Source organism: Thermobia domestica, chromosome 14, assembly GCF_964235325.1.
Source record: "Thermobia domestica chromosome 14, izTheDome1.hap1.1, whole genome shotgun sequence".
Lineage (NCBI taxonomy): Eukaryota > Metazoa > Arthropoda > Insecta > Zygentoma > Lepismatidae > Thermobia > Thermobia domestica.
The window spans coordinates 142,642,084-142,669,484 of NC_137467.1; the positions used below are offsets into that span (position 1 = coordinate 142,642,084).

At 35.5% G+C, this 27,401-nt stretch overlaps 1 protein-coding gene across 1 annotated transcript; it reads left to right on the forward strand.

Moving 5' to 3' along the window:
• Positions 1-235: 235 nt before the first annotated feature.
• Positions 236-18,851, forward strand: LOC145670365 (muscle-specific protein 20-like). Its single transcript, XM_081738961.1, has 4 exons — positions 236-393; positions 10,559-10,770; positions 13,120-13,240; positions 18,281-18,851. Exons 1-4 carry the CDS (start codon positions 364-366, stop codon positions 18,470-18,472), a joined length of 555 nt encoding a protein of 184 aa, XP_081595087.1. The 5' UTR covers positions 236-363; the 3' UTR covers positions 18,473-18,851.
• Positions 18,852-27,401: the final 8,550 nt, after the last annotated feature.

A 27,401-nucleotide genomic window follows, 5' to 3' on the forward strand; every position in this document is an offset into this window, starting at 1 on the left:
GGTTTGAGAAAAAGCAGATATTACTACATTACACGCTGTACATAACAAAAATGTTCATACAGACCAATGGTATTTTCTTGAATAATCAGTCTATATTTAGCGGAGTTGTAATTGCAGTGGGCGAGAACTGACGGTTGTTCCCATGTGTGAAGCAATCGGGAACCGAAGGAAGGGGAGACACACACACACACACATAGAACATAGGGGAAAGGGGGGGGACGTGTGTAAGTATGGGGGAGAGACGGCGTTTATAAGCGCTGGAAACGTTAGTCTCGATCAGAGCAACGAAAACTCGAAGAGTGAAGCGCCCGGAGAGAAAAACCATCTTCCATCCACCTACAGGTTCATATATACGCAGCCAATATGTCTTTGGAGCGACAAGTCAGAGCCAAGGTAAGAAAGCTGATTCTTTACGCTGCAACAGATTTATAGGGATTCCTCGGGATATAAACAAGCAGTTAGTAGTAATAGCTTCACCTGAAATTTATGAAGAGTTTATTTTTTCACTTCTTTGCCACAAAAATTTGCTTATATTATCGTTTGCCTGTAACAAACCTGAGTTCGTTTGGGACAAGAATCTAACGTAATCTTCATTAAAAAAAAAAAAAAAAAAAAAAAACATAAATAAAACGGCTGTTTTGCTAACAGAATCGTGTAAGAACCTATGGCATATTAAACAAATTTGCTTAAGTGATATTTTACTTTATGCAGGCACAGCAACGAAAAATGTAATTAACGAAAAAAAATTCTCTCGAGTTCGAAATCAGAACTTATAACTACACGAATTTGTTTGGAATAATTGCGGATTAGCATTCTTGAACATTCGTCATTTATGGCCTTTTATGCCCATCACGTGTGAGGGAAGATGTCCCTTGGCGATCATACTACCTGGGGAAAAGGGGAAGAAAGGCAGCAACCTGGAACCTTTATGGTAGTACCATCCCAACATTTACCTACTGTAAATGAGGAAAGCTTAGGATCAGGATGGCTGGCTTGAAAAGGCTTTGACACCTTTTTGATCGAGCATTTCCATCGGGAATCGAACCCGGATGAGTTTACTTGTGTTTGGTAACTTTGATTTTCTACTATTTTAATACTTACATTAACTTATATTTGATATACAGTTGTTCCATTCTAAAAGTATAATATCGAAACTAATTTGTCATGAAACAATATAAAACAACAAGAATCTATCGCATAGCGCTAGTGACTTCTTTCTAGTCAAGACGCTCGAGTCCATGTCTTTGGTGCATGAGGTCCCCGATTTTACTCTCGGCTGGAGACCATCGAACGCACCACAGTAGTTCAGCTCTCACTTTAAACTGTAGGTTTTGTCTTATGAAGCCTTGGTGCTGATAAGAGACGCAAATACAATTCAATCAAACAACCAATCAGATTTCGCAGAAAAATATTATTTTGATTTCATCTAGTAGATTGAGTTAAGCTGGTAACAGCCATTTTGATCTTTAGCGTCGCTTTAAAACATAATGGAGTCAAATTGGACATTTATTTTTAAGAATTTTGTAGTCATGTTAAACTCTTAATGTCGCGCTTCGTTAAATCTATCTGCTTGATCAATCATTCAGCTTTGCTCGTTTGTTTTTTGAACTTTAGCGTCCTTGGTCAGAACCGAGGCTATATGAAACGTGGATCTACAGTTTAAGGTGAAATCCGAATCATGACATCACACTGAGAATCGAACTCGGAACCCGTGCACCAAATACTCGCGCATTAGTTCCTAGATCAGCGAGAAGAGCCAAGTTTTGCTCAAATTCTAATGCAAAGTTGCTTTATAATTAATTATCTCTATCATTACGTGTTAAGTTATGGCATAACGTCCATTTTAAGGCTTTTAACCGCAAGAAGCGTCCATGAATAGTAGAACCATTGCAAAGATACAATACATTTTCCATTTGTCTCCTGAAATTCTCTAAATTCTCTATTTCACCACAACATTTTGCCGCTGTTCTAATTGTAGACTTTAAAAAATTTGCGTCAGCAAGTAGTCTCGGAAAGTCACTACCACAATTTAGTTAGTTTCAGATTGCTTACGAAGCTAATCGAAAAAGTCTTTCAAATGAAATCTTTGAGTTTAACGTCCCACGATTATGTTCTTTAGGCTAAGGGAGACGATGATTAAGGCAAGTGAATAATGATGGAAGAATTGATGGAATGAGAATGTGCGAAGAAACGAGAGAACCCCGGGAAAACCCACAGACACAATGTTGTCCACCACAAATTTACTTGTTCGGGGGTCGAACCACGGACTCTATGTACTAGAGGTAAGCGCTCTACCACTGAGCCACCGTGCCTCCCTTCGAACGAAGCTATTCGAGTACTGGTAGGTAAGCGGTTAAGGTTGTTTTCTCATACTTCTGAGATTCCGTGTTCAAAGTCTGCGGCTAGTCCTCGTGGCTAGAACTTCTTACCATTTTCGTCAGTTACACCAGGGAAACATAAGATCTATGATTTCTAGAAACGTCTTATACATTTAGCATTGATACGAGTTTTCTACTGTACCCGGAAATTTGCAATTGAATCAAGATATTTTCTTCTAAGTTGTAGATATTTTAATGAGTGCATTTTCTCATTGCTCACGAAAATGTAAAGTTGCTTAGTAATAATTACTTTTTTCTTCAGTGCATAAAGGGTATTCTATTAGATGTCTCTGATTACATCTGAAAACTAGTTTATATATTAAATATTATGAAATTATGTAACGTACGGCCCCCACTTGAGACAGGGGATAGCAGGTCGAAATGCTTGATGGGGTTAAGTCTCCACAATATCTTGATTTCGACATTTACATGGAAGGTGATATAGTCAGCGGAGGGGTGAACCCACGCGGAGTCCTCCCTAAATATTGTAACTTGACTAACTTTTGTACACTTTCTTAACTATACTTGTTTAACAGAGAAATGATTGATGTAGCTTAAACATCTGATTTCACCCCTCATTTGTACTGTTTTTCTTCTAAAAATAATATACAGTAAGTTCTATCATTTTTTCCCCTCAGAATACAAGTGACAGTAATTAACAATCACTTATCATGTTTTCGAGTGCAGAATAATACTGATTCAATACTACATCAGGGGTGCCCACAAAGGTGGGCAATGACGCAAACTGCGTCATTGAAATATATGGGGGGGTTAAAAATCTATATAAATATGTTTGAGGGGGTGTAAAATCAATCGAAAAGATTTTTTTTCATGGAAGAACAGCCACGGATAGACAATTGGGGGGAGTGCGTCGTGAACATAAGGGGGGGGGGTGGACACCACTGACTACATTACTACAATAGTGGACCCCTCTAAAAAACTGTGAGCCCTTCTTAACAAAAATTTCTGGCTGCGCACCTGAGTCAGTGTCAGGTTCATCCTAACGTATTTTGTGGACGAGGAAAGAATGTTGAAAAACGTCTAGAACAGTAATGCAAACAGAAGATGCGATGATTGAAAAATAAAATGACAATTGAATATTATGTGAGATTCCGTACGGGTACGTAACTTATTCATGTTCAAACTTGTTCAGAAATCTGGCTACTAATAGTGGCACTTGAGGGAAGTCACATCGGTAAAAAAAAAAATTACAATTTTATTAATGCAAGGCAAGGGAAGAAAACTTGCTGTGTCCTAATTTTTTTTTTATTTTCCTCCACTACCCCTGCCTTTGCCAATTGCTTATGGACTAACGGCAGACGCTACTGCCCATTAGTGATAATCTCTCTCTACTTATCCTAATTCTTGAATACAGCTTTCTGAAGCTATAAGGAGCTTTCTTTCCTTAGCTTGTATTGTATTTTTTTTTTCTTACCGACGTGACTTTCTTCAGAAGCTGCCATTTTTAGCTACCCACCTTAAGTTCTAACTTCTTGGAATTTTACACAGGAAAATGACATGAAAATTTTCAGTTTAACGTCCCACGATTGTGTTCTTTAGGTTAAGGAAGACGGCGAATGATGATGGAAGAATTTGTGGAATGAGAATGTGGGAGGAAACGGGGGGACCTGAGAAAAGTCAAGAACATTATGTTATTTACCACAAACTTACTTGGCCGGGGATCGAACTAGGGTCACCATGAACCAGAAGTGAGCGTTCTACCACTGAGCCACCGTGTCCCCTTAATTTTACATAGGAAATGTTAATATTTTGACTTGAAATAACGATATCAATTGGTTGATCTAATTCTACTCATACATAAATATTCATAAGGATTTCCAACTGACACACAATGATAGCCATATGTCCTGCAAATAAAATCAGAAAAATAAACACACTGCTGAACAAGACTACACTTATTTAATATAAAAACACACGTGTAAATGTGTTTTTATATTAAATAAGTGCAGTCTTGTTCACAGTGTGTTTATTTTTCAAAGGATTTCCAAAGTGAGATGTGTAGCCAGATTGTCTTTGTTCTTTTCTTTTTAAAAACAAGACTGTAACTCTTGTTCGATTCAATCGAGATTTATCACTGTTTATTATTATTATTATTATTATTATTATTATTATTATTATTATTATTATTATTATTATTATTATTATTATTATTATTATTATTATTATTATTTAAATTTCTAAGCTCATTCTCACTTTTTAAAAAGTTTTCGCAAAAATGTAAAGATAGTGAAAAACATCACGAACTTAGACAATGAACCAGACTTGCCAACTATACGATAATTTATCGTGATATAAGATAATTTAAGTCTTAATGCTATATACAATAATGTCTTTGCGATAATAGGTGAATATACAATAATTTTAGAATGCACACTTTTTTTTTGGAGTTTTTGATTATGCAAATTAATTCTAGATATGCATTAAATAACTATAAAACACACATACACACTGAATTTTTTAACACTCATTCCCGCTAAAACAAATAAATAACAATTTGAAACTGGCAAATGGCAGTTCTACATCCATTCTTTAAATTCAATTACATTTACGAGGATGTGAAAATATTATTGTTGTTGAAAGTAGAGTTAATAAGGATTTCAAAAAAAAAAAAAAAAAAAAAGATGAGAGGATTGTCAACTCTGAAAAATAAAATTACTGGCACTCGCTCATAATTCCCAAAATAGATGAAGAACAATTGTATTTTAAATCATGAAACATATTGTTCAGTCTGACAAAAAATACCGGTCTGTAGGTAAAATATCCGTCAGTTGGCAACCCAAAGAGTGATGCCAATTGGGAGTTCATAACTGAAGATTACTCAGATAAGTTTTTAAGTATATTATTGCTATTATTAGTAGGATTATACTCGTTCATTCTTGTTATTACATGCATAACGAATATACATTTTTTTGTAATATATGATAATTTTAAAGAAGAAAATCAACAATTTTGTTCTCTGAAGTTGGCAACTGTGATAACATCTGATGTTTTTTTGTTAGGATGTTATTCTATTTAGCTGAAATTATTTTGTATTTAAAATAAGATTTTGAGTTGGACTTTGGCTGTAATATTCTGGAAGTGAATAGCCCTTGGAACATAGCAGCCGACGAATTAAAAAAAAAGAAAGAAAAGAAAAGAAAAGAAAGAAAGTAAGAAGAAGTGAACTTAGGTTGTTTCTTATTTCAAGTCCTCATTTGTTCTCTATAAGAAAATATATGGACACGATTATTGGTTATTTAATAGCGTTTTGTGTATACTACCTGGCTTCTCACATTGTTGATATGCTTCATTCAATGGCGGATTTAGAAGTGAAAAAGAAAGTAAAAACTGGGGAGAGGAACAGCCAGAACCCAAACTATGATAAGTATATCATGAGTTTACTATAAACTTTCAAAAATATGTAAATAATAGCTTTAATTATTTTTATAACTGAAAAAACTTAGGGGGCCTAGAACCGTTGGCCCTGGGCTAAATCCGCCACTCGCTTCATTGTCTTTAAATTATTCATTAAAATAATAATAATAATAATAATAATAATAATAATAATAATAATAATAATAATAATAATAATAATAATAATAATAATAATAATAATAATATGGACTGAGCTTAGCGAAGAGTTAAAGCATATTAGCATTCTACATAATATACTAATCTTTGAACTTGGTATGAAACGGATCTTGAACCTGATGTTTAGATTGTTCGGTTCCTCCTTCTCAATTCTCCCGTAGAACACAAGGAACATAACAGAGAATGGTGCAAGATGTCGGATGTTTAGGAAAATTTGTGTTTAATGCAGGACAGTTTTTTTAAATTATCTACACTGAGAAAAAAATGTAGGTGTCGTACTTAAAAAGGTAGGTTACATGCGTAATTCCTGTAGTTTTTGGACTTAACGTACAGCAGACGTATAACTGAAAACAGATGTTTTATAATATTTTCTGTATAAGTGTTACATCTATACGTACCTTCCGTAAGAAACAATGTAGGCGGTCAGGATCTCACATACAAATGGACGTATATAACATATAGTTGACAAAGGCAACGTAAGTATATGTATGTGATATACGGAAAACTGTTAGATGTCAGACATCCTGCAACGGCATGATGTAACATCTAATGACAGTGCCTATGTAGCATACGGATAACGTATGCTCCGTACTGATTTCTATAGTAAGCAAGAGGATACCGTATATTTGTACAATATACCGCTGTCCGGAGAACGGATTTCTCTCTGTGTGTTTTGTTTTCAAACTTCTTAAAAATCAATTTTAGTTTTGCCATTTTCAATCAAATACAGAAAAATGTACAAAGAATAATATAAATAACTAGCAGCGTTCACCCCGCTTCGCTGCGGTCACCCCGGAACGCATAGAAGATTGCAGTAAATCTTAACATTATATCGCCTGTCATTTATGTTAACCCGCCCCGCTTCGCTGCGGTCATCCCGGTGCTGGCATATTGTAAAAGTGTCTGTAAAAATAAGCAAATCAATTAAAAAATTTTAAACAGAAAATTCAAGCTATTTTCCGCTGTATATCGCCTGTCATTTATGTTAACCCGCCGAGTGACACGGTCATGCGGGTTGCATATAAATACGTTTATTTTTATACCTATGATGAACTAATAACAAAGGATTTGTACGTTATGGACACTTGAATGGTCAATTATCTCAAGACACTGGTAATTAAAAATTAAAGTGATATGATAAAAACCATCTAGGGTCCAAATCCTAATAACCCCCCAAAAATGAAAGAAATTGGTTCAGCCGTATTAGCGTGATGAGCGGACAAAGGATTTTGTACGTTCTCTTTTATATATATAGATTATAAATAAGTTGAAACGAAATTTTAGTTTTACGTCCCACGATTACGCCCTATAGGCTAAAGAAGACAGAAAATTAATGAATAACAGTGAGAGAATAGATGTAATGAAAATGTGGAAGGAAACAGAAGCACTCTATGAAAGAATATAGATACGATGTCGCAGGGGCGGATCCAGGACAGACTTCTGGGGGGAGGTGATGGGTTGTCATACTGCTATTTTTAAGGGCTCCAAACTTTGGGATGGGTTTTATTTATATATATAAAATAGAAAGTTTCCTCTTCTGGGGGGCGATCTCCCCCCTGGATCCGCCCCTGCGATGTAGTCCACTAAGAACTTACAAAATGAAGTGAAATGGAATCTTTCTGTTTAAAGTCCCACGATTCTGCCCTTTATTCTAAAGGAGACGGATGATTAAGGCAAGTGAATGATGATGGAAGAATTGGTGGAATGAGAGTGTGGAAGGAAATGGGAGTACCCCTAAAAACCCATGGACACGATTTATCCACCACTAACTTACTTGGCCGGGGATCGAACCGGAGACCCCATACACTAGGGTTAAGGGCTCTACCACTGAGCCACTGTGTCCCCTATACTAAGAACTCACATAGATTTTTTATCGAATCATTGACCCCTGACACGGAAGGTGAGCATCTTTCCTCTGTGCTTCTGTGCTCCAAGTGATAACTAAAGATCAATGAATTTAAACAATATACGCAACTAGTAAGCTACGCAAATTTATTCCAGAAGAAACGAATTACGAATATACGTAGCTTGATTCATAAGATTGAATACATGGGGATCAGTGGTAGAGTGCTTATTTTTGGTGCATAGAGTCCCAGGTTTGATCCCCGTCCAAATAAGTTTGTGTTGGACAACAACATGTGTGTGGGTTTTCTTGCGGTACTACCCGTTTCATCCTACATTCTCATTCCACCAATCTTTCCATTATCATTCACATGCCTTCAATCATCCGTCTCCCTTAGTCTAGCAGACAGATTCGAGGGACATTAAACAAGAAAGATTTCATTTCATAATTATACAATTCTTACTTATGCACAACTACAAGAATATTTCTTATAAGAAGAATCAGATTAATGAAAAATATATGAAAGTATATACTAAGAACTTTTCCTGGTTTTAAAGATAGTTGTACGCGTAGATTCGACTTAAATTTCACTAGAATTACGTACACCTTCACACAAATGGTGCGTTCGGTCTACAATGGAATGAAGTCCACGTTTTGGTCATTTTCGACATATTTCGTCTTTAAAAACATAAAATTTTCATGTTCAGATATTGAAAATAGCTGTTATAATGTTTTTTTTTTTTAAATCAGTGTTCACTTTTTCATGTCATTAAGCGTATCGTACAAATTTTGTGTCTTTCTTCTTACAACTTCTGTAATTAGCATTGATTCTTTTAGGTTCTAAATGCCCCAATAGCGTGTACGTAACTTTCCACAACACCAAAATCGGCGCAAATGGTTATCTCATACCCCGCTTGAACCGATGTGTTCATCCACGTCATGCAAACTGTTAGGCAAAATCTTTATGAATTCAGAAAAAGGGAAATTAGAATATCACAGAAGTTGCTTCCCTTTCGCTTTTTTAGGAAAATGTTTAAAATCCCTGAAACATGCGTTTACCCATCTTTAGTAAAGAACTTGTATGTCAAGTTTTATTTCCCTAATTTCATTGACTCGTAAGATATTCTATTCCAGGTAAAATAAATTGGAAACCCTTTCCCGTCTGCTAGAGTACGTGTTTCATTCAAAATTGAAATTATAGAAGGAGCCGCATTGGCTCAGTGGAAGAATGCTTATCTCTAGCAGCTGGGGTCTTAGTTCGATCCCAGCTCCCGCCAATAGCAGTTTTGTGGTGTATCCGTCACATCGTCTGCATGTTTTTTTATGGAGTTCTTCCGTTTCCTCTCATTTCATCATCCCACCATTGTCATCCATCTTATCTTCACCTTTTTCGCCATTAGCCTCGGTTCATAATCGTGGCACATTAAACTAATAAACAAAGGAAGCTCAAACCAAGTGCTAACAATGTTTAAAACTTCATGTCAAACAGTTCAGCCGTTTTCCCATGTAAAGGCAACATACCGTGATCAATATTTAATAAGATTGAATACGTCATCTAGGTATCTCATAAGTGAAATATTCTTAAAAATAACACAAAGATACGAAAATTTTATCATTATCAGGGGTAGACTGACTCCCTGAAATTTACTTATTTATTTATTTTGTTTTCGTTATTAAATAGACTTTTGGAGAATGCTAATGTCATAAAGAGGAGAGCTCAACGGGCATTTTTCCGGTTACCTAGTGGACCAGTCTACCCCTGATCAGGCACGCATTCAGACATTTTTGTTGGGAAAGGTCCAAAGTTTGCGGGGGAGGTGGCCCAATACTACAAAAACTACATCTATGTAATATTCAACAGGTGTTATTCTAAACCCGAACAAGCGATAAGTAATTGTTAAATATTGACAACTAAATTATTTTAACAAAATTGTTCTTACAAGAAGAAAAAGAGTACAGTTGAAGTGTAAGTTCAAATCTTTAAGCTACAGCAATCATGTTTCTGCTAAACAAGCACAGTTTTACTAAGAGTCCTCATCACGGCGAAATTAAAACACCGCGAATTTTACAGTAATTATGTGATATCTTCAAATAGATAAAAGATAATCGAAATGTGGAACAAGACCTCACTAGACAATACAATATTACGTCAGATACCATTATCACGATTCACTTATCTGCTTTTGATTTCCAGCTATTTAGAAAATCGGCATTTATTTTCGCGTTTTTAAATGACTGCAAACGGAAAACTACTAGGTGACTCGTGATAACGGTACCTCATGCAAAATAATATTGTCTAGCGCGCTCTTGTTCCACGTTTCCATTATCTTTTTATCTATTTGAAGATATCACATAAACTGTAAAATTAGCAGTACTTTAATTTCGCAGTGATTAGTCCTCTTAAGGAAGAGTACAAAACTATGTCGAGTTATAAAGTTTTTGAGGGTCTGGACACGGTGGTCCATTTCCGTGGGTGCGCCTCTGCACCTGATCGTAAACAAATATAATTAAGATATATAAGGTGTAATCTAAATTTTAATTGTACTATTAATTACTAAAAAAACCAAGTATCAGTAATATTAGTGACACAGATTTACGTTCACACCATAAAATAAATTAATTCTATTTATTTTAATAATTTCTAATGAAGTCTATAGAATGATAGTTATTTTTTCTGTACGAGTAATGCTTTGGTATGAAACACGTTTGTTTCGAGTGAATTTATTCTGTTTTTGTCGCTTTGCAGTTGGCAGGTAAGAGGGACCCTCAACAGGAGAAAGAGGCCCAGGAATGGATCGAGACAGTATTGGGTGAAAAATTCCCTCCTGGTGTTCCATATGAAGATGTCCTTCGTGACGGCATTGTCTTGTGCAGGCTAATGAACAAAGTCTCGCCTGGCAGTATACCCAAGATCAACACTTCCGGTGGTCAGTTCAAGATGATGGAGAATATCAACTTGTGAGTATTATAATGTATTTAACTATTACAAAAACACGCACATTTGAGAGTAAACTGAATATAACACATATTTTCTACATTTCTGTTTCATCTTTGCTTTTAATTAATCTGTAATCTGTAGTAGTTGTTATGCCTTAACACATTAGCTGCCACATAGGTTCGATCGGACCCACTGGAAAAATGTCCTCGTACGTCCAATTGGACCCAGAATTTCTAATTCGTCTAGTTGTCGTTAGAGTACTTGTATTGTAAAGTGCTGCCTCTAGTGTTAATGAACTGTAGTGTTTCTCTCACACACAATATAAGAGATATATACTTTGTAGGTTTTGTTGTTAGATGTTGGTGATTAATACGCTGAATATCAAGTAACAAGTATTTGCTGTTTTTGTAGGGTTGATCGAACCTACATGTTACTTCTTGAATGACATGTTAACAGTTTATCAATGGATTCATTATTTATTCTAATTTATTTTAACAAGATGCGAGTGTCGTGAGGTCTATGTCATTTGCTGAATTTTCACTATATTGTTATTACTAATGAAATCAAGCTCTGCCTAGTTTCTTCATTTTCCATTGCACGAAAAACTACTTATTAGCACTAAAAGCAAAAGGAATTCATCCATAATTCTCACACAAAGCTAGCTTGTACATGTAATAATAAACAAATGACTATCAAACAGAGTTGCCAGTTCAACTGTAATTTATCCCCTTGCCCATAAAAAAACAAACAAAAAAAAAAAAAAAAACCGCACACATAGGTGCAATCTGATGCTTAACTTTCATGCACGCGGATTCAGTACCTTGCCCTTATGTTTCAACATTAAAGTTATGTTTAAGAAATATGAACAGAACAGAACAACACTCTACCGTTCAACAATAAATTTCACCCTTGGCAGCTAATGTTTAAAATTGTACTGAATGAAAAACTCTATTTTTAATTCTGCCGTCAACCAGTCTGCAGCTACACAGATATTAATGCTCAAATCAAAATATGATCCTATTTTGAAATAATTCAAAGCAGCGAAATTCAATCATTTTCTTTTTTTCTATTGTTAAAATCTTTTATGAACAGTGTCATAAAGGACTGCGCTCGATTCTATTCACAATATACTGTAGTTCCATTTCTTATTGTGGGAAATACCTTTGACTAGGCTAGAGACAAGCAAGGAAAGGGAAAGTGGGTTGCTTAATTGCCTATGCACAAACAAATTTCTATCGAACAATTGTTTTAGAGGTTAGAAATTTTAACTTCCATCTCAATGTTTTAATTGCTTATTATTCTTTTATATAATGGCAAGTGAGAAATATTTATCTTATTTCTATCACACTAAAAATCTTGTGGAGCTCCTCCGTGGCTATGCAGTTAGCGTACGCGCCTTTGGCGTGGGAGACCCGGGTTCGATTCCCGGCGGGAGCTCATGTGGTTCGGATTCCACGTTAATCAGTAGATCCACGTCTCATATAGCCTCGCTGCTGAACGAGACGTTAAACTTAAACTCAACTCAACACTAAAAATCTTGTGGGTGCTGGAGCCCCGGAGAACCCACGTAGTCGGCGCGCATTATAGTGTGTGTGTATGTCTGTTCAAAGTAGCATGAGTTGCACCAATTGTTGCCTGGTGTATTTGTGTTTATTTTTTGTAAGAAGAAAAAGCAAAGGAAAAGTTAAAAAAAGAAGTAAAAAGCAGATAAATAAAACAAATGTAGTTGGAACTTCCTTTATATAGCTAAATTGATCTTATCACATAACTTCTGTCATAGGAATTGGACACTCAATAAACTAGGGGAAATTTTATAACAAAAGGGAAAATTTTGTGCCGGTTAAGGGAAATTTTCTTAAGGAAACCTACGAGCAGTGCTTAATACTTAAGATGCCATTGGTACTTCGATTGATGCCCAGGAGAATACAACCACCAATTTAGAAACTGCAGCGCGACTAGTTCCAAGGGTTAATTTGACAGGGGATTTTTAATATGTAAATTTTTACATACAACAATTTTCTGGACTTCGGAAACATGTTTGTTTCCGCGACATAACAGATTCCGCACTGTTTTGAGGCGCCATATAACGGGTTTCTACTGTAACATTATTATAACTTAAAGGTGTATATATATCTTCTTCAGGAATAATCAAAATAGTTTTGCAATTCTTTCTTCAATTTGTTCTCTCCATATTTAAGCAATGTAAACAAATTTCACTTCGTAATTGTACGAGTAATCAATGCCATAATTGTGTTCTTAAAACTTCTTACTTAGTTTGCTCAAGCCTTTTTGGCACGTGTTTAATTTTATATCATAACTGATCGAGAAAAAAAGAATTATTTATTATGTTTTTCCTTTATAATTATTAGGTTCCAGCAGGCATTGAAGAACTACGGTGTAGCAGATGTTGACGTTTTCCAAACAGTTGATCTCTGGGAGAAGAAGGACATTGCCCAAGTGACCACAACACTCTTCGCTCTCGGCAGGACGGTAAGTACAAAAGGAAATTACATTACTCGTACTATCAAGTACTAATATAATATTAAGGATAAGAGTTTTACTCGGAATTTGGTCAATAAGTAATTATGAACAGAGATTCAATACTTGCTATTGACACGGACGAATAGGGAGATTGAAGTTACTGAAAAGGAATGCGTGATTAATCTTGGATAACGATTTTGAAGTAAATCTTTGTATACACAGGATGTCGTAGTAACAAGTTGCCCCAGTGTCAAATAGGAAACTGTGAGAGATGATTTCCGAGATCACAAAGAAAGAAGGACCTTATATGGTCGGATGTCTGTCACATCGTTACACGGTTAATAAAAAAGAAGTTAAGGGGTTAATAAAAGAAGCTAACAAAAAAAAGATGCTCAATAGATGTCAGGACGGAGTTAAACCCTACTACTAATTCAATTTCAAAATGGCGTTCAACTACCTCAGCGTGTCGTATGCATGGTGGATCATGTGAGTGATGTTAAATTTAAATTGAAGTTGCACCACCTAAGTGGGACGTAATGGCACATGGTATTAGTGCACTTTGCACACTCAACTTTATTGATTTTTTAAAAAAGGGATTTACTTCCGTTACAAAATACTACCTTTCGTTACGAAATATATCTGAGCGAGCGTCAGCGAGCGAAGGGGGTTAGAAGCCCCGCAGGGCTCATTTTATTTCACCTTTATCACAATGATAATACCACGTGACATTACGTCACGCTCGGATAGTGCAACTTCAATATAAATCTAACCTCACCCATACTTATATCCTACTAGGGAAGTTGAACGTTATTTTAAAAGTGAATTTGTACTAGAGTCGAATCCCGACCTGACATCTATTGAGCAGTTTTTGTATCATTGTGTAATACTGTAATGATGCATTGACAGATATATATGTTCATAAACGACATACGCAAAGTATGGATCCTGGGAGTCTGGGTCCTCCAATCCTGGCTTTTCCGTAAATTTAGTCCAGTATCAGGGGTAATTTTACAAATTTTAATATAATTTATCCTCATAATATATTTGGATGTCCTCTATAAGCTTTGGACTCCTTCTGAAGTAAATCCCTGAGTACATGCCTGATTTCATATAAGAGTACTTTTGTTAGCTGAAGGCTAAAATTTTATACTACTTCGTAAATACCAACAGGGGGACATAGTTTAAAATCTTCCAATACCATCAGATTAACACTGTTGCCTACCTAACATGAAGTTTAATTTTTGCAAGTACGAAGCACTATATCAGATTGTTATAAATTTTAAGTCTACGTATCAAACGAAAACAGACAACACAACACTTATTGATCAATGTTGCAAACCAAAAACAACATCCATAATATTATAAACATCCACAAACCTACGAATTTTTGAGGCTTCTACAACACCGTTCCAGAGATATAATGTATATACAAGCCGGTAGTAAGCCCAAAAAGGTAGGGAAGTGCCGATAGAAGTTAGAGGGGCCCGATCGAACCATATTATATTTCATCACCATATTATAGTTCATTTGCAAGCCTATCCTGTAAATTTTAGGCGGGCCCGGCTCTCCTAGACCCACTTTGGATACAGGCCTTGTATATACATTGGTAAAATTTGCTAAAATTCTTAAGATTAAGTACCAGCGGGAAATGGCTGAAATAATTTTTGCTTTCCTCAAAGTCTATAACATTACAGCAACATTTTTTGGTATGTAATTACAAGTTCTCACATTTTTAAAACAGTGTTGCAAAGTTTAGTGATTTGAGATATGAAATTGGTGCAATTGGCGTTGTGATCTTTAGCGCTTTACATCTATTGGGAACCATCTATGCGTTTGGATATGATACTTATCTAAGCACTTTTTCCAGATGTCATCATCATAGGTATTCTGCCACTATTGTCAGGTCATTTGCAGCAACTGACATTTGAGAAACTTCCATGCTTCACAGTTTCCCGTTAATTTCTTAGTTTCCACATACGATTTTTCAGTTTTGATATTGTCCGTTAATTGTAGTCTCTTTCGCCGCCTCCTTCTCTTTCCTGCCACGTTATCTTCTAGTACGTTCCTCATAATATAGTTCCTTAGCCAATGTCAAATCCAGTTTCTCTTCCTCTTCTTAATAATATTTACAATTATTCTTTTCTCCCATACCACTTCTAACACGCTGTCATTCGTTTTCGCTCGACCCAGCTAACTCTTTCTATTGGGTGGGAATTTCTTTCCTCACGTACATGATAGGGACACGCATTTGGTACAGTTGAAAACGTTACTTCAGTACAAACAAAATTAGGTACAAGGCATGATCCTAGAATAAATAGTCTATGTGCTATAGCTGATTTACTAAATTTCCTTCCCCATTTTGGGTAATAATTACTAATGTATTGTTATTCAATAAATTGTAGCGTCAAGAGTGTTCACTGTAGGATCATGGTTCGTACCTGATTTTGTTTGTAAAGAAACAACGTTTCAAATTGTGCTACTCATGTAGCGCTAGCGTATACCTGGGGGAACAAATTTCCGAAAAAAAATGATTTTTTCCTTAAAAAATCTTTTCCCCACTTTTCTCCACTTAAGTTTTTTTTCGCTTCTGTTACATAATAAGGGAATTTGAGTGATACAGCTGGAAACATTGCTTTATTATAAACAGAACAAGGTACGAACCTTGATCCTACGATAAAGAGTCTTGACACTAGAGCTTATTGAGTAACAATAGATTAGTAGTTATTCGGAAAAAATGGGTCGGGAAAATATAGTAAATGAACTTTAACATCAAGACTACCTTAGCATTCGCATATCCCTGTCGTGTACTTGAGGGGAGAAATTTGCGGGAAACTGGGACTATTTTGAAAAAATCCCTTTTCCCACTTTGGGCGGAAATTTACCTGCTTTAGGTACATTATAGGGCAATTTGACTGGTATAGTTGGAAACCTTGCTTTACTCCAAAAAACGAGGTATGAACCATGATTCTCCAATAAATAGTCTCGACGCAATAGCTGATTGAGTAAAAGTGTACAAAATGCTCCAAAAACCCCAAAATTTAAACGGGTTAAAAGTGTATTTATAAGGAAATCAAGACTAGTAGATTCCAACAAGTCTTACAATTTCATTCAATATGTGTCTCATTTCGTACAGTTGACTTCTCTTAAAAACATTAGGTAAGTCTTGTTGAAATGAAATGAAGTATATTAGTTTTACGTTTCACTGTTATGTCGTGAGACTAAAAGAATCGGTGATGAGAATGCCGGAAATGTTGGAATGAGAAGAAATGTGAGAATCCTGAGAAAACCCAAGCATGCAGTTTTTGTCCACCACAAAGCTTACTTGGCACAGGCTGGGAATTATGTCTTGTTATTAGTACATAATACAGGTAGATTCAAATAATCCACAAATATATAGTGTTATTTTTAAAAATCTGGCCAGTTTTAGTAAGCAAAGATTGTTTTCTTGAAACTAAGTGATATTTTGAAAGAAGTATACATGAATAACCTTTCTTCGATTGTAAACAATCTTCTTATTGGGGCCACGGTGGCTCAGTCGTAGAGCGTTCACCTCTGGTGCATAGGGTCCCAGCTCGCGTGAAGTGAGCTTTGTGGTGGATAAGCATCGTGTGCATGGGTTTTCCCGGGTTCTCCCGTTTTCTCCCACTTGCTTCATTCCTTCATTTCTCATCATCACCGTCTCCTTTAGCCTAGCCGACATAATCATGGGGACGTAAAACTTAATTTCATTTCATTTTTCAATCTTCTTCTTCTTCCTCAAAGTTTTTTTTTTTTTTTTTTTAGCTAGGTTAGGCTTTTTGGATCGCAATCCTCCACCTGTTTCTATCTTGTGTAATATCCGCTGTGACATCACACTGTACCACATAGTTCTTAACGCATATCTCCCCGCCGGCCGGCCGGCCGGGGATTCATCAGCTCTACTCGGTGAGTTTCGTATTCCAAAGGCCTTCTTCTTACATTCCCAAACCATTTAGTCTACTTTCTTGCAGCTGCAACATGTAACCTCTGTTCCTCTCTCTTGACTTTGTCGTCCAACATTCCACTCCAGATAATATGGCAGGTCTCTCAACTGTTTTGTAAACGTTTTCTTTAAGGCATATTGGTACCCTACGGTCACACATACTCCTGCCGCTTCTCTCCATTTTGTCCAACCGCTACCAATTCTTCTTCTTACATCTATTCCTGCATTTTCCTACAGTATTGATCCCAAGTACATGAATTTTTCTCGTCATTACCACATCCTTTTACGTCCAGTCGTATTCTTGTATTGTCAATTACATTTTTCCTGAAAAAGATAAAGTAAATATTCTCTGTTAGTTTTATTAATTCTAAGCCCTTTGCTCTCCAATGCTCCTCTCCAGGCATCTAATTTCTCTTGCAGTGCTACCTTGGTCTGATTCATCAGGATGATATCATTCGCAAATAGCGTATTTCAAGATGGTAACTCTTGGATATCCTTTGTAAGTTCGTTTATCACAATTGCAAAAAGATATGGGCTAAGACTAGATAACTGATGGAGTCCTACTTTAACTGTGAACTCTTCTGTTTTTCCACATGCGCTCCTCACTCTTGCTCAACATCAATTATACATAGGCCTATTTTGAATATATACAGAAGAATATGTTCGGAACATACTTCTTCAGTGGCCACAAATGAGGTCCCGTGGTATCCTATCATACTCTTTCTCTAGATCGATGAAAATCATATGAAACCATATATGGTAAGAATATTTACCTTGTACTGTCATACATCCCAGCTCGAGCCAAGTGAACTTTGTGGTTGACAAACACTGTGTGCGTGGGTTTTCTCGGAGTTCTTCCGTTTCCTCTCACTTTCTTCATTTCACCATTTCATTCATTTCCCATCATCATCGTTTCCTTTAGCCTAGCCGGTATAATCGTGGGACGTAAACCCTAAAGATTTCATTTCGTTTCTTTCAAATTGAACTAACTACAAACCCTCTTGAATTTTTCTTTGAGTTTCATCATTTGATCGAATAACTTATGCTATATATTTCATCTTTATGTTTTTTTTTTTTTTTTTTTACAGACATACAGGCACCCAGAATGGCCAGGACCTTACCTTGGACCTAAACCAGCAGAGGAACACAAACGTGAATTCACCGAGGAACAACTTAGGGCTGGTGAAGCCATTATTGGTCTACAGGCAGGAACAAACAAGGGAGCTTCTCAAGCAGGTCAGAATATTGGAGCCACCAGGAAGATCCTGCTCGGCAAATAAACAACATATCCTCGTACAAATCATCATCAACAACAACAATAAAAAAATACAAAAAATACAATGGGGGATCTAATTAGGAAAATATAATAACTATATCCTAAAATGTGATTTGCATTGACAACACTAGATTTGTTAAGTGCATATTTAAAAGAACCTGTAACAAAATATTGTTAAACAAAAGATGATGCGGGACTTTTTATAATATAAGCTTAACTTTTAAATGAAAATAAAAAGTATTTTGTATGTATATGTATATAAATATATATTTACCTATTCACAAGTTTTGTAAGTAAACTCTCTTAAGAAAAAAAAATAAAAACATGTATAGTGTAATAATAATAATCATGAAGGAACCAATAAAAATGTATTTTTGCGTGTATTCAGTTTATTATAACGATTCGATCATTCTACAGTAATATTAAGGCTCTTGAATGTTACAAGGCTCAGGGAAACACAAATGTCATATTATACTTTATAAATGGAGATATTACTGAAAAAGGACAACAAAATGGAAAGAAACACAAATTACAATTCTGCAACACGTATTTCTAATATTAGTATATTAATTTCTTTCATTTCTGTTTAAACATACAACCTTGTTCTTAGTTTAAAAGCCTGACATACTAAAAATAATACAACATTTATAATTTTTCTTTCGGTTGTTTTTCATAAGTGAAAGGAGATAATGAAATACAACTTAACCACAATAATAGATAATGTTATTCTACAACAGAAAATATGAACCTACAGATTTTCAGCATTGTCATCCATAGAAATTACAGTGTTGTCAGAATAACATTTCCCCCAAAATCTAAGTTAAGACAGCGACTAGAGGAATGACAATTGTATTTAGTTCGTAATAAACAAAATAGTTTTAACATACAATTATTAAAGTTAAATAATAATGTTGTTTCAAAAGCACTTCACAGGATACAAAAACAACATGATACGTGATCAAATGCAGTTGAATTCGTTCCTCTCGTCACTGCTTTAACTTATATTTTGGGGAAATTGTTATTCTGGTAACACTGTAATTTCTATGATGGCAACACTGTAATTTCTATGATGGCAACACTGTAATTTCTATGATGGCAACACTGAAAATTCTTCAGGTTCATATTTTCTGTTGTAGTATAATATTATCTATACAGTTGTGGTAAATTACATTTCATTATCTCCTTTTACTTATGAAAAACAAGCAAAGGGAAAATGATAAATATTGTATTATTTTTAATATGTCAGGCTCTTAACTTAATAGATTATGCTCCGAGGCTAAGGGAAACTGATGATTATAATGTACGAAACTGTGGAATGAAGAAAATGGGTAGATAAAAGAGAACTCCGAGAAAACTCAAGCACACGGTGTTTGACCACCACAGCCAGAGATTCCACACACTGAGTCACCACGGCCCAAGAATACAAAATCTTAACACAATTTTTAATTTTTGTGGTTTTACTATATGTTCTATGTTAGTAAGTTGAATACGGATTTCATTAAGGTAGAACACATTTTTGATAACATTTTCGTGATAGAACGACTTACCAGCACTTCTAATACTACATTTTTATAGGATAAAGTTAAGACTGCTTGTTGAAAGAGGGACACATGAACTGATCTTAATAGAAATATAATAATTAGTTTCAATTCACATGTCATGATTATTTCCGGCCAATTCAATTAAACTTTATAATTTTGTATATTCACCGAACGACTGTGTTTTGAAACATAACCAAAGTAAGATATTTTCGACCAAGCACTTCTATGTCTCTAATGGAAGAAGTACTAATATTTTCCGAGGAAAAAAAAACGTTATGGCTTATAATTTTAATTTTACAGACTATGAGACTCTTTTTTATAATTTAGAACGATTTTACGTCACCACGTGAGTGTAAAATGTATTTTAAGACTTCAAAATATCTAAAACACATTTCTTCTGGAGAACTAAAGATTTTTTTTCTTTAATGACGAATTACTAGCAACTTTGCTTCCGTAGCAACATTAGCTAGATTGCACGCTAGTGTATCGTGATAAATAAGGCTAATGTTAAAATAATAATGGTCAGTATTACAATAATTAACAATAATGATAATCAATCATTGTGATTCAATAATAGAATAATTTCCCTTTTTTACGTCGGCATCTAATTTAAAAAATAGTATCGAGGCACCATACTTGTTACTGATTTGTTGTAAATGAAGCTTGTTTGACATTGAATCGTCGTAAATAAATGTATTTTTCATGAAATCATCATAAATGAGCGTAGTTGCCACTGAATTATTGTAAATTAAAGCACATTTTCGAGTTAATCATTGTACATAGTCAGCATACATGACAATGATTTGCCGTAAATGAAGTATTTTTGCTACCCAATTGTTGCAATTAGAATGTTTTTTTCCTGTAGATTATATGGAACATATTTGCCAGTGATTCATTGTATAAAAGAAGATTTTTAAATGTCTAAATCGTCTCAAAAGGAGAATATTTATCAGTTTTTTTGTTATAAAAGAAGAATATTTGCCAGTTAATTGTTCCGAAAGAAGAATATTTGCCAAATAATCTTTGTAAAAGGAGAACATTTGCCAGTGAATTATTGTAAATGGCACCAAATATTTTAAGCCCGTAAATTATCGTAAATAGTACCAAATATTTTAAGCTAGTGATTTATTGCAAATGAAGCATACTTACTAGTGGGAAATCTCGTAGAGGATGAAATCACACTTTTCAATCAAATCAGTTTATTTAATACCAAAGTAGGAGATATTAAAATTATTTATACAGTTTGTCATTTTTCTTTAAAAAATCTTGCATTATGTTCAGATTTCAGTACTTGATGATATTTCTTCTTAAAAAATCAAGTATAACTAATAACTTAAATTGACACAATAATGATTTATTGTGTAAAATGTACTCCCTAAATCCCTTAGTCATGTTTTGACATGCAATTCAGTCTCTAAACTCTGATTAAAAGTCATTAAAAATTGTCCACAAAATAATTCACTGGCATAAAAATAGTAGAGAAATTATAAATCTGTGATGTTATGAAAGCCACAAACGATCTGAGAACAAAAAGAAAAAAATGAGATCATGAATACGACAGTTGGAAACCAAAAATATGTTGGAAAGCAGAAGAAAAGCAATGATGTAATACAGAAACGCAGGAGAGGTATATGGTTGGGTGCGGTCGACAAAGCTATTCCTGGATCCACCAACCAAACTCTGCTCATAAAAGGAGCATATCTACTGAGAGCGTCACATTTCATGAACCGAGTTCCTAAAAATAGTTTTTTTCTGGTCCACTTTCCGTGCTTCTGAGATTCAACCATTTCTCAAGGTCGTATTCTCTGTCATGTTCCAGCAGCGTGGGATAACCGACACCCACTTCTCTGGCAACCGTCTCCTTCCAACCATTGGCACACGTGGTTGACTGGAAGAGGAGGGGGTTAACAAATATGTTTTTTTCTTTCGTATGTTTATGTACGTAATCCAAGTATATAACCTGTTGAAAGTAGGAAAGTAGGACTTAGCAACACGTGGAGGAGAAATATTCATGGATGTGGAGCTGAAGAGAAATTGGTTGAGAGCTTGCTTCTGTTTTTTTAAGTAGAGAAACCAAGGGACCAATTACCAAGACTACCAAATGTTAATCAGTTCAAAACGAAGACATTAAGTTCTAAACAACAACGAATAAACTATATCTTCTCATTTACAATTGAAAGATTTTTACATCCTTTGTCCATTTCTGATAGGATATAGATCTGGTTACTGGTATTTACTGCAGGTTCTATGCCGATTTTTTCAGAATATACAAATCCGTTACATGACTATTCTATCATTTAAAAGCCTGCTTTTGTACATTTTTCGAGACTTTCAATATACTTTTCAGATTAATTTGGTTCTTTCTAGATTTAACGTCTTATGATTATACTCTGAGGCTAGGGAAAAGAGTGTGATAATAATGAACAAAAGGATAGGATAAGAATATGGAATTAAACACAACCGTGAAAAAACGCACGGACACGAAGGTGTCCTGGGAGCCGCGGTGGCTCAGTGGTAAATTGCACACCTATGATGCATCGGGTCCTTGATCGATCCCAGCCCGCACCAAGGAACTATGTGGTGGACAAACATTGTGTGCGTGGGTTTTTGGGCTTTCTCCCGTTTCCTCCCACTTTCTTCATTCCATCATCTTATTCATTTCTCATCATCACCGTCTCCTTTAGCCCACCCGGCATAACCATGGGACTTAAAGATTCCATTTCATTTTATGAACTGTCCATGACAAATTCATTTCATGTGGGATCGAAGTCCTCGCACCAGGGACTCCTCGCACGAGAAGTGAGCAGTATACCTTTGAGTCATGGTGCCCTCTGATAGTACTGAAGATGAGAAACAAGAATAATTACAGGGTACTTCACATAATGGACAATCATCTGTTACGCAATAATAAAACAAGGGAAGACGAAACACAAGAATCTAGTGACATGGTCTTTTAACATAGTTTTCTTGTAAGCGAGATAGTATGGTGGAGAAGGTCTATACTGTAGGGATTGATCTTGTTTAATGGTCATACACCATCTGCACCATCTGGATTGAAGTTCCAGATGTAGTTCCGGTCACCCGTCCTTCATAACCTCGGTTTATTTGTTAAAATTTATCGTCGTCTTCTTTTCAAGCATTAAGATTATTCTAGATATGAACCATAGTTTAAAATTGAATTCGATTCACGGTGATATGTTCAACGGTCTCCAAGTGTTAATCGAACCTACGGTTCCGTGTACCAAAGCTGCACGCGCCGAGCCACTTAACCAGCGGGAAGGGCTTAGTGTTCTGTGAAGATCATAAACATAAAAATTCTAACTGGGCGCAAACAAAATGATAAAAACGGAACTCATTACTGGTCTAGTGGACCTATGGTCCGAAGTTTGATTTTCGGTGGGAAGTTACCATACGCAATACTGTGGTTCAAATCTGAATCCAAACTGAAGGTCTCGTTCTATATATTGTCGAAGAACGTAAATGCAAATCAAATTAACCAACAAAACAATAAATTTTATTATGATTTTATTAGTGTATTTCGAAATTTTAGAAGTGGCCCCGCATAGCGTAGTTGCTAATACTCTCGCCTTTGGTGCGAGAGGTCCCGGATTCGATTCCCAGTGGGGACAGTCAATCAAAAAAGATGTAACAGCCTAAAAGATGTAAAAAGATGTAACCTGAGTGAGGTTTTTCCTGGGTTTCCTCATTCACACCAGACAAATGCTGGTGCTTTTACCTAACGTAATAGTTCCACGCTGCTTCATTCCTTCCTCATTCCTTTCTTCCTCTGCAATTCTCTGGGTAGTATATTCGCCGAGAGACGTCATCCTTTATATATGTGACGGGCTAATAGGTCATAAATGCCGAAAGACCAGAAATTTGCTAATTTCTAATTGCTAATTACAAACTTTAAAAAAATACAGCGAATAACTGGTAAATGTGCTGACAGGATATCATTATTAAAGTATTGCAACATACTTTAATACAATTTAGAAACAAATTGTGTTTGTTTGTTTGTTTGTTTATTGGAGCTTAGTGTCCTTTTCAGTGCCAAACGTACTTGAGACTTGGAACTACAGATTAAGGTGGAATCGAAACCAAAGTAATACCTTCATATTTTAATATCTCTCAATTATTAAGAAAATAAAACACTAGTTGTTACCTCAAGCCTCAGGCTCTTCTCCAAATTGCTTGACCCCTAGAAAGGTCTGGGTGTAACCTATAATGGCTGTTTGTCATTTAAAACTCACGTAAAAATATAACTAATGAAGCATACAGAAACTTAGATTTGGTATAAGAATAGGTAGAGAATTTAATGCGATGCATATGTTCAAGACATTTTACACATTTTTCGTGAGGTCGAAATTAGAATATACCAGCTAAATATGGAACCCGAATCATGTTACCTGCATAAAACAGATAGAAATGATACAAACTAATTTCTTAAAATGTCTCACCTATAAACAGACTACCCCAAATTTGAATCAGCTACTGCCCTAGTAGCGAATTTTCAATTTGAAACCTTGAGCAAAGATGAAACATTCTTTATCTATTATTGTTATTTAAAGTTATTAACAACGAGACAGACTGTCCAGAATCAACAAATAAGAATAAACTTCCTTAGAACAAGGCTAGTAAACACTGATTTCTTTTTCTGTCAGAAAACCAGGACGAGTGTACAGCTCACAGATGACGAGAAGAACTCTAACAAAAGTAGTGTGACGTAGGTATGGGCTCGGCCACTTTTGGCACGGGGTTTCAAATGACACCAAGGAATAGCACACATAACTTTACCCGGAGTAGCAGACAACATCTAAGTATAGACCACACCTCAAAAATCGAAAATGAACTTGACCGTGTCGTTGGCCTTTCCCCGCTACCCCTGTTTTAGGGTTCTTCTCGTCATCTATGAGCTGTACTAATGATGTCCCCTATGTGGCTAGTGTGTGCTTCTTATAACAGGTACGGCAAAGTAAATTAAAGTTTAGATATCTGTAGTATGTCTGTAACGTCTGTAAACGTCTGTAGATATCTATAGTATGTCTGTATGTATGTAGTACGTCTGCAAACGATTTCGAAGCTGAACTGGTAAACCACTTTAGAACACTATACAGAATACTGTAATTGGAACCTAAAGGCCTGTTGTATTCTTCAATAAATAAATAAACATCTCTTGGCGTCAGATGCGAGGCAGCACAGCTAGCATAACTATTAGCTTGGCTGTGAATTATTAGGAGCGTGACTGGCAGAGAAAAGCCTCTTGCTTTTTTAATACTGATTTTATATTAAGTTATATAATTTCTCATATGCGAGCAGAGTAGAAGTTCAAAGAAAAGTGAAAAGCATTTCATAAACAAAGTTATTTTTCTCCAAGCTACAGGTGTTTTAGATTTTTGAAAAAGCACATACATATATAAACAGATTATTGAGTGTTCTAAACATGGCGTCCACGGACTACAGTGTACTATTCTATAACTCAAAATAAAGCGATATATATATATATATATATATATATATATATATATATATATATATATATATAATTGTCTGGATACGCGAATTGTACTATGTAGCAATGTCGCAGAAAAAGAACCATAAATTAGATTTAGCAATTCATCAAATAGTTGTATCAATTCTTCCTAGATGGCAGTTATAGTTGATAGAGGTTCGCACTAGCATTCTTATTGGCGAAACAAGTGATGAAACTGCCTGATGGATTCGAAGAGAAATGCTAATGGTTCCAAGTTAATCTGCGACGTTGCCATATCGTGAAATTTTTGATTCTCTATAGCGGCTGAAGAAGGCGCTGGAGGATATATACTATTATGTAGCATTTTCATTTTGTTTTGACCTGTAGAATAGCGCTCTGTTGTCTCTGGCCGACATTTTTGGAACACCCGATATATGTACGAGATCATAAATACTGAATTTTAATAGACTTTGATGATGAAGAATGAATAACATGTAAAGGAGTTTATGTGTAAAATAACAAAGCCATTAGCAAGATCATTGGGAAGAGACCAGAGGTTACACGATATTGAAATATTCCCTCCCCACAAGAAAGGGAACATAACAGAAGTAAGGACGATAAATTGACTAAGTTTTTGTTTCGAATTCGTATTATATAAACTGAATAATGACAGCATTGGGGGGTTCTGAACTGGAACAATGAAAATGTTAACTCTACATAAAATTTCAGCAAATTATTTACATATTCATTTATTAATCTTTTTGAAATATTTCTCGTTAGGATTTACATTAAAATTTATTAATGGTGGATGCAAGTAAAGATCATTAAACAAGAAAGTGGATGTTCAAGGTTCTTTTAAGAATGTTACCGAGTTCCTGCTTAGTCAAATTTTGGTGCGTGCGACTACGGTGGGCGTTGTCGCTAGTTTTATTCCCGAAGGGAGCACTAATATTTTCGGGTGTTGGCGCAGCATCATAAGGTAATTAGAGAACAACTACCTGAATTAAGAAGTAGAAAATTCCGGTCCACGAAATATAAATAATCGCGCTTGGGAACCGACACGCTGACCACATATAATCCAGTTGAAGGTGTGATGCCTCTTGGTTAGCCATAGGTCTTCATTAGCTGTTGCTCCACAGTTTAGTTTAATATTTTTTTTAATATCTGTTACAGGGGTAAAAGTGGATCTAAAAAGGTTGGGGGACGGGAGGTAGCGGCATGACGTCACACCGTTCCCCCTGCCTATCTTTGACCATTTAATTTTTTTAGGACGCAGTACATATTTTTTCGAGGTGAGGGGACAACATGCCCCCGCGTTCTCCCTCACTTTTACCCCTCATTTGTTAGCTGTCAGTATTTCAATATCGGTACTAAAGAAAACTGAAAAGTATGTGGCTTTTCTGAAGGACTTTTGGTCCATATTTTTCACGTAAATTTCTAACCTTATACCAGTATATATGATGCTACATAATGCAGGGCCGTGCTGGGATACTAATGAGGGCGGTGGACAAGTCTTCTAAAAGGGCGCCCATACAAACGGGAAATATATATATATATATATATATATATATATATATATATATATATATATAGAGAGAGAGAGAGAGAGAGAGAGAGAGAGTTTGAAAGAAAGTATAGATGCCTTTCAATATCAAAATCACCATCAAATTTGTTTTAGTATTAACGTACATAGCTAATTTGTGGAAACCTTGAATCGAAATCCTTTTTACTAGAGAAAAACTGTTTAGTTCCTGTAGCAACATTTCTGTCAAATAAAAAGAAGCTAAATGTATCAACAACTTAATATAGCTCTATAGCCTATGGACACAGGAAATTCAGTGCCGCATTTACAAAAGCTCTCCATTGATTTCCGTCCTTACCCTACTAGAGCCAGTTTGTACTTTATATTTCAATATCTGCAA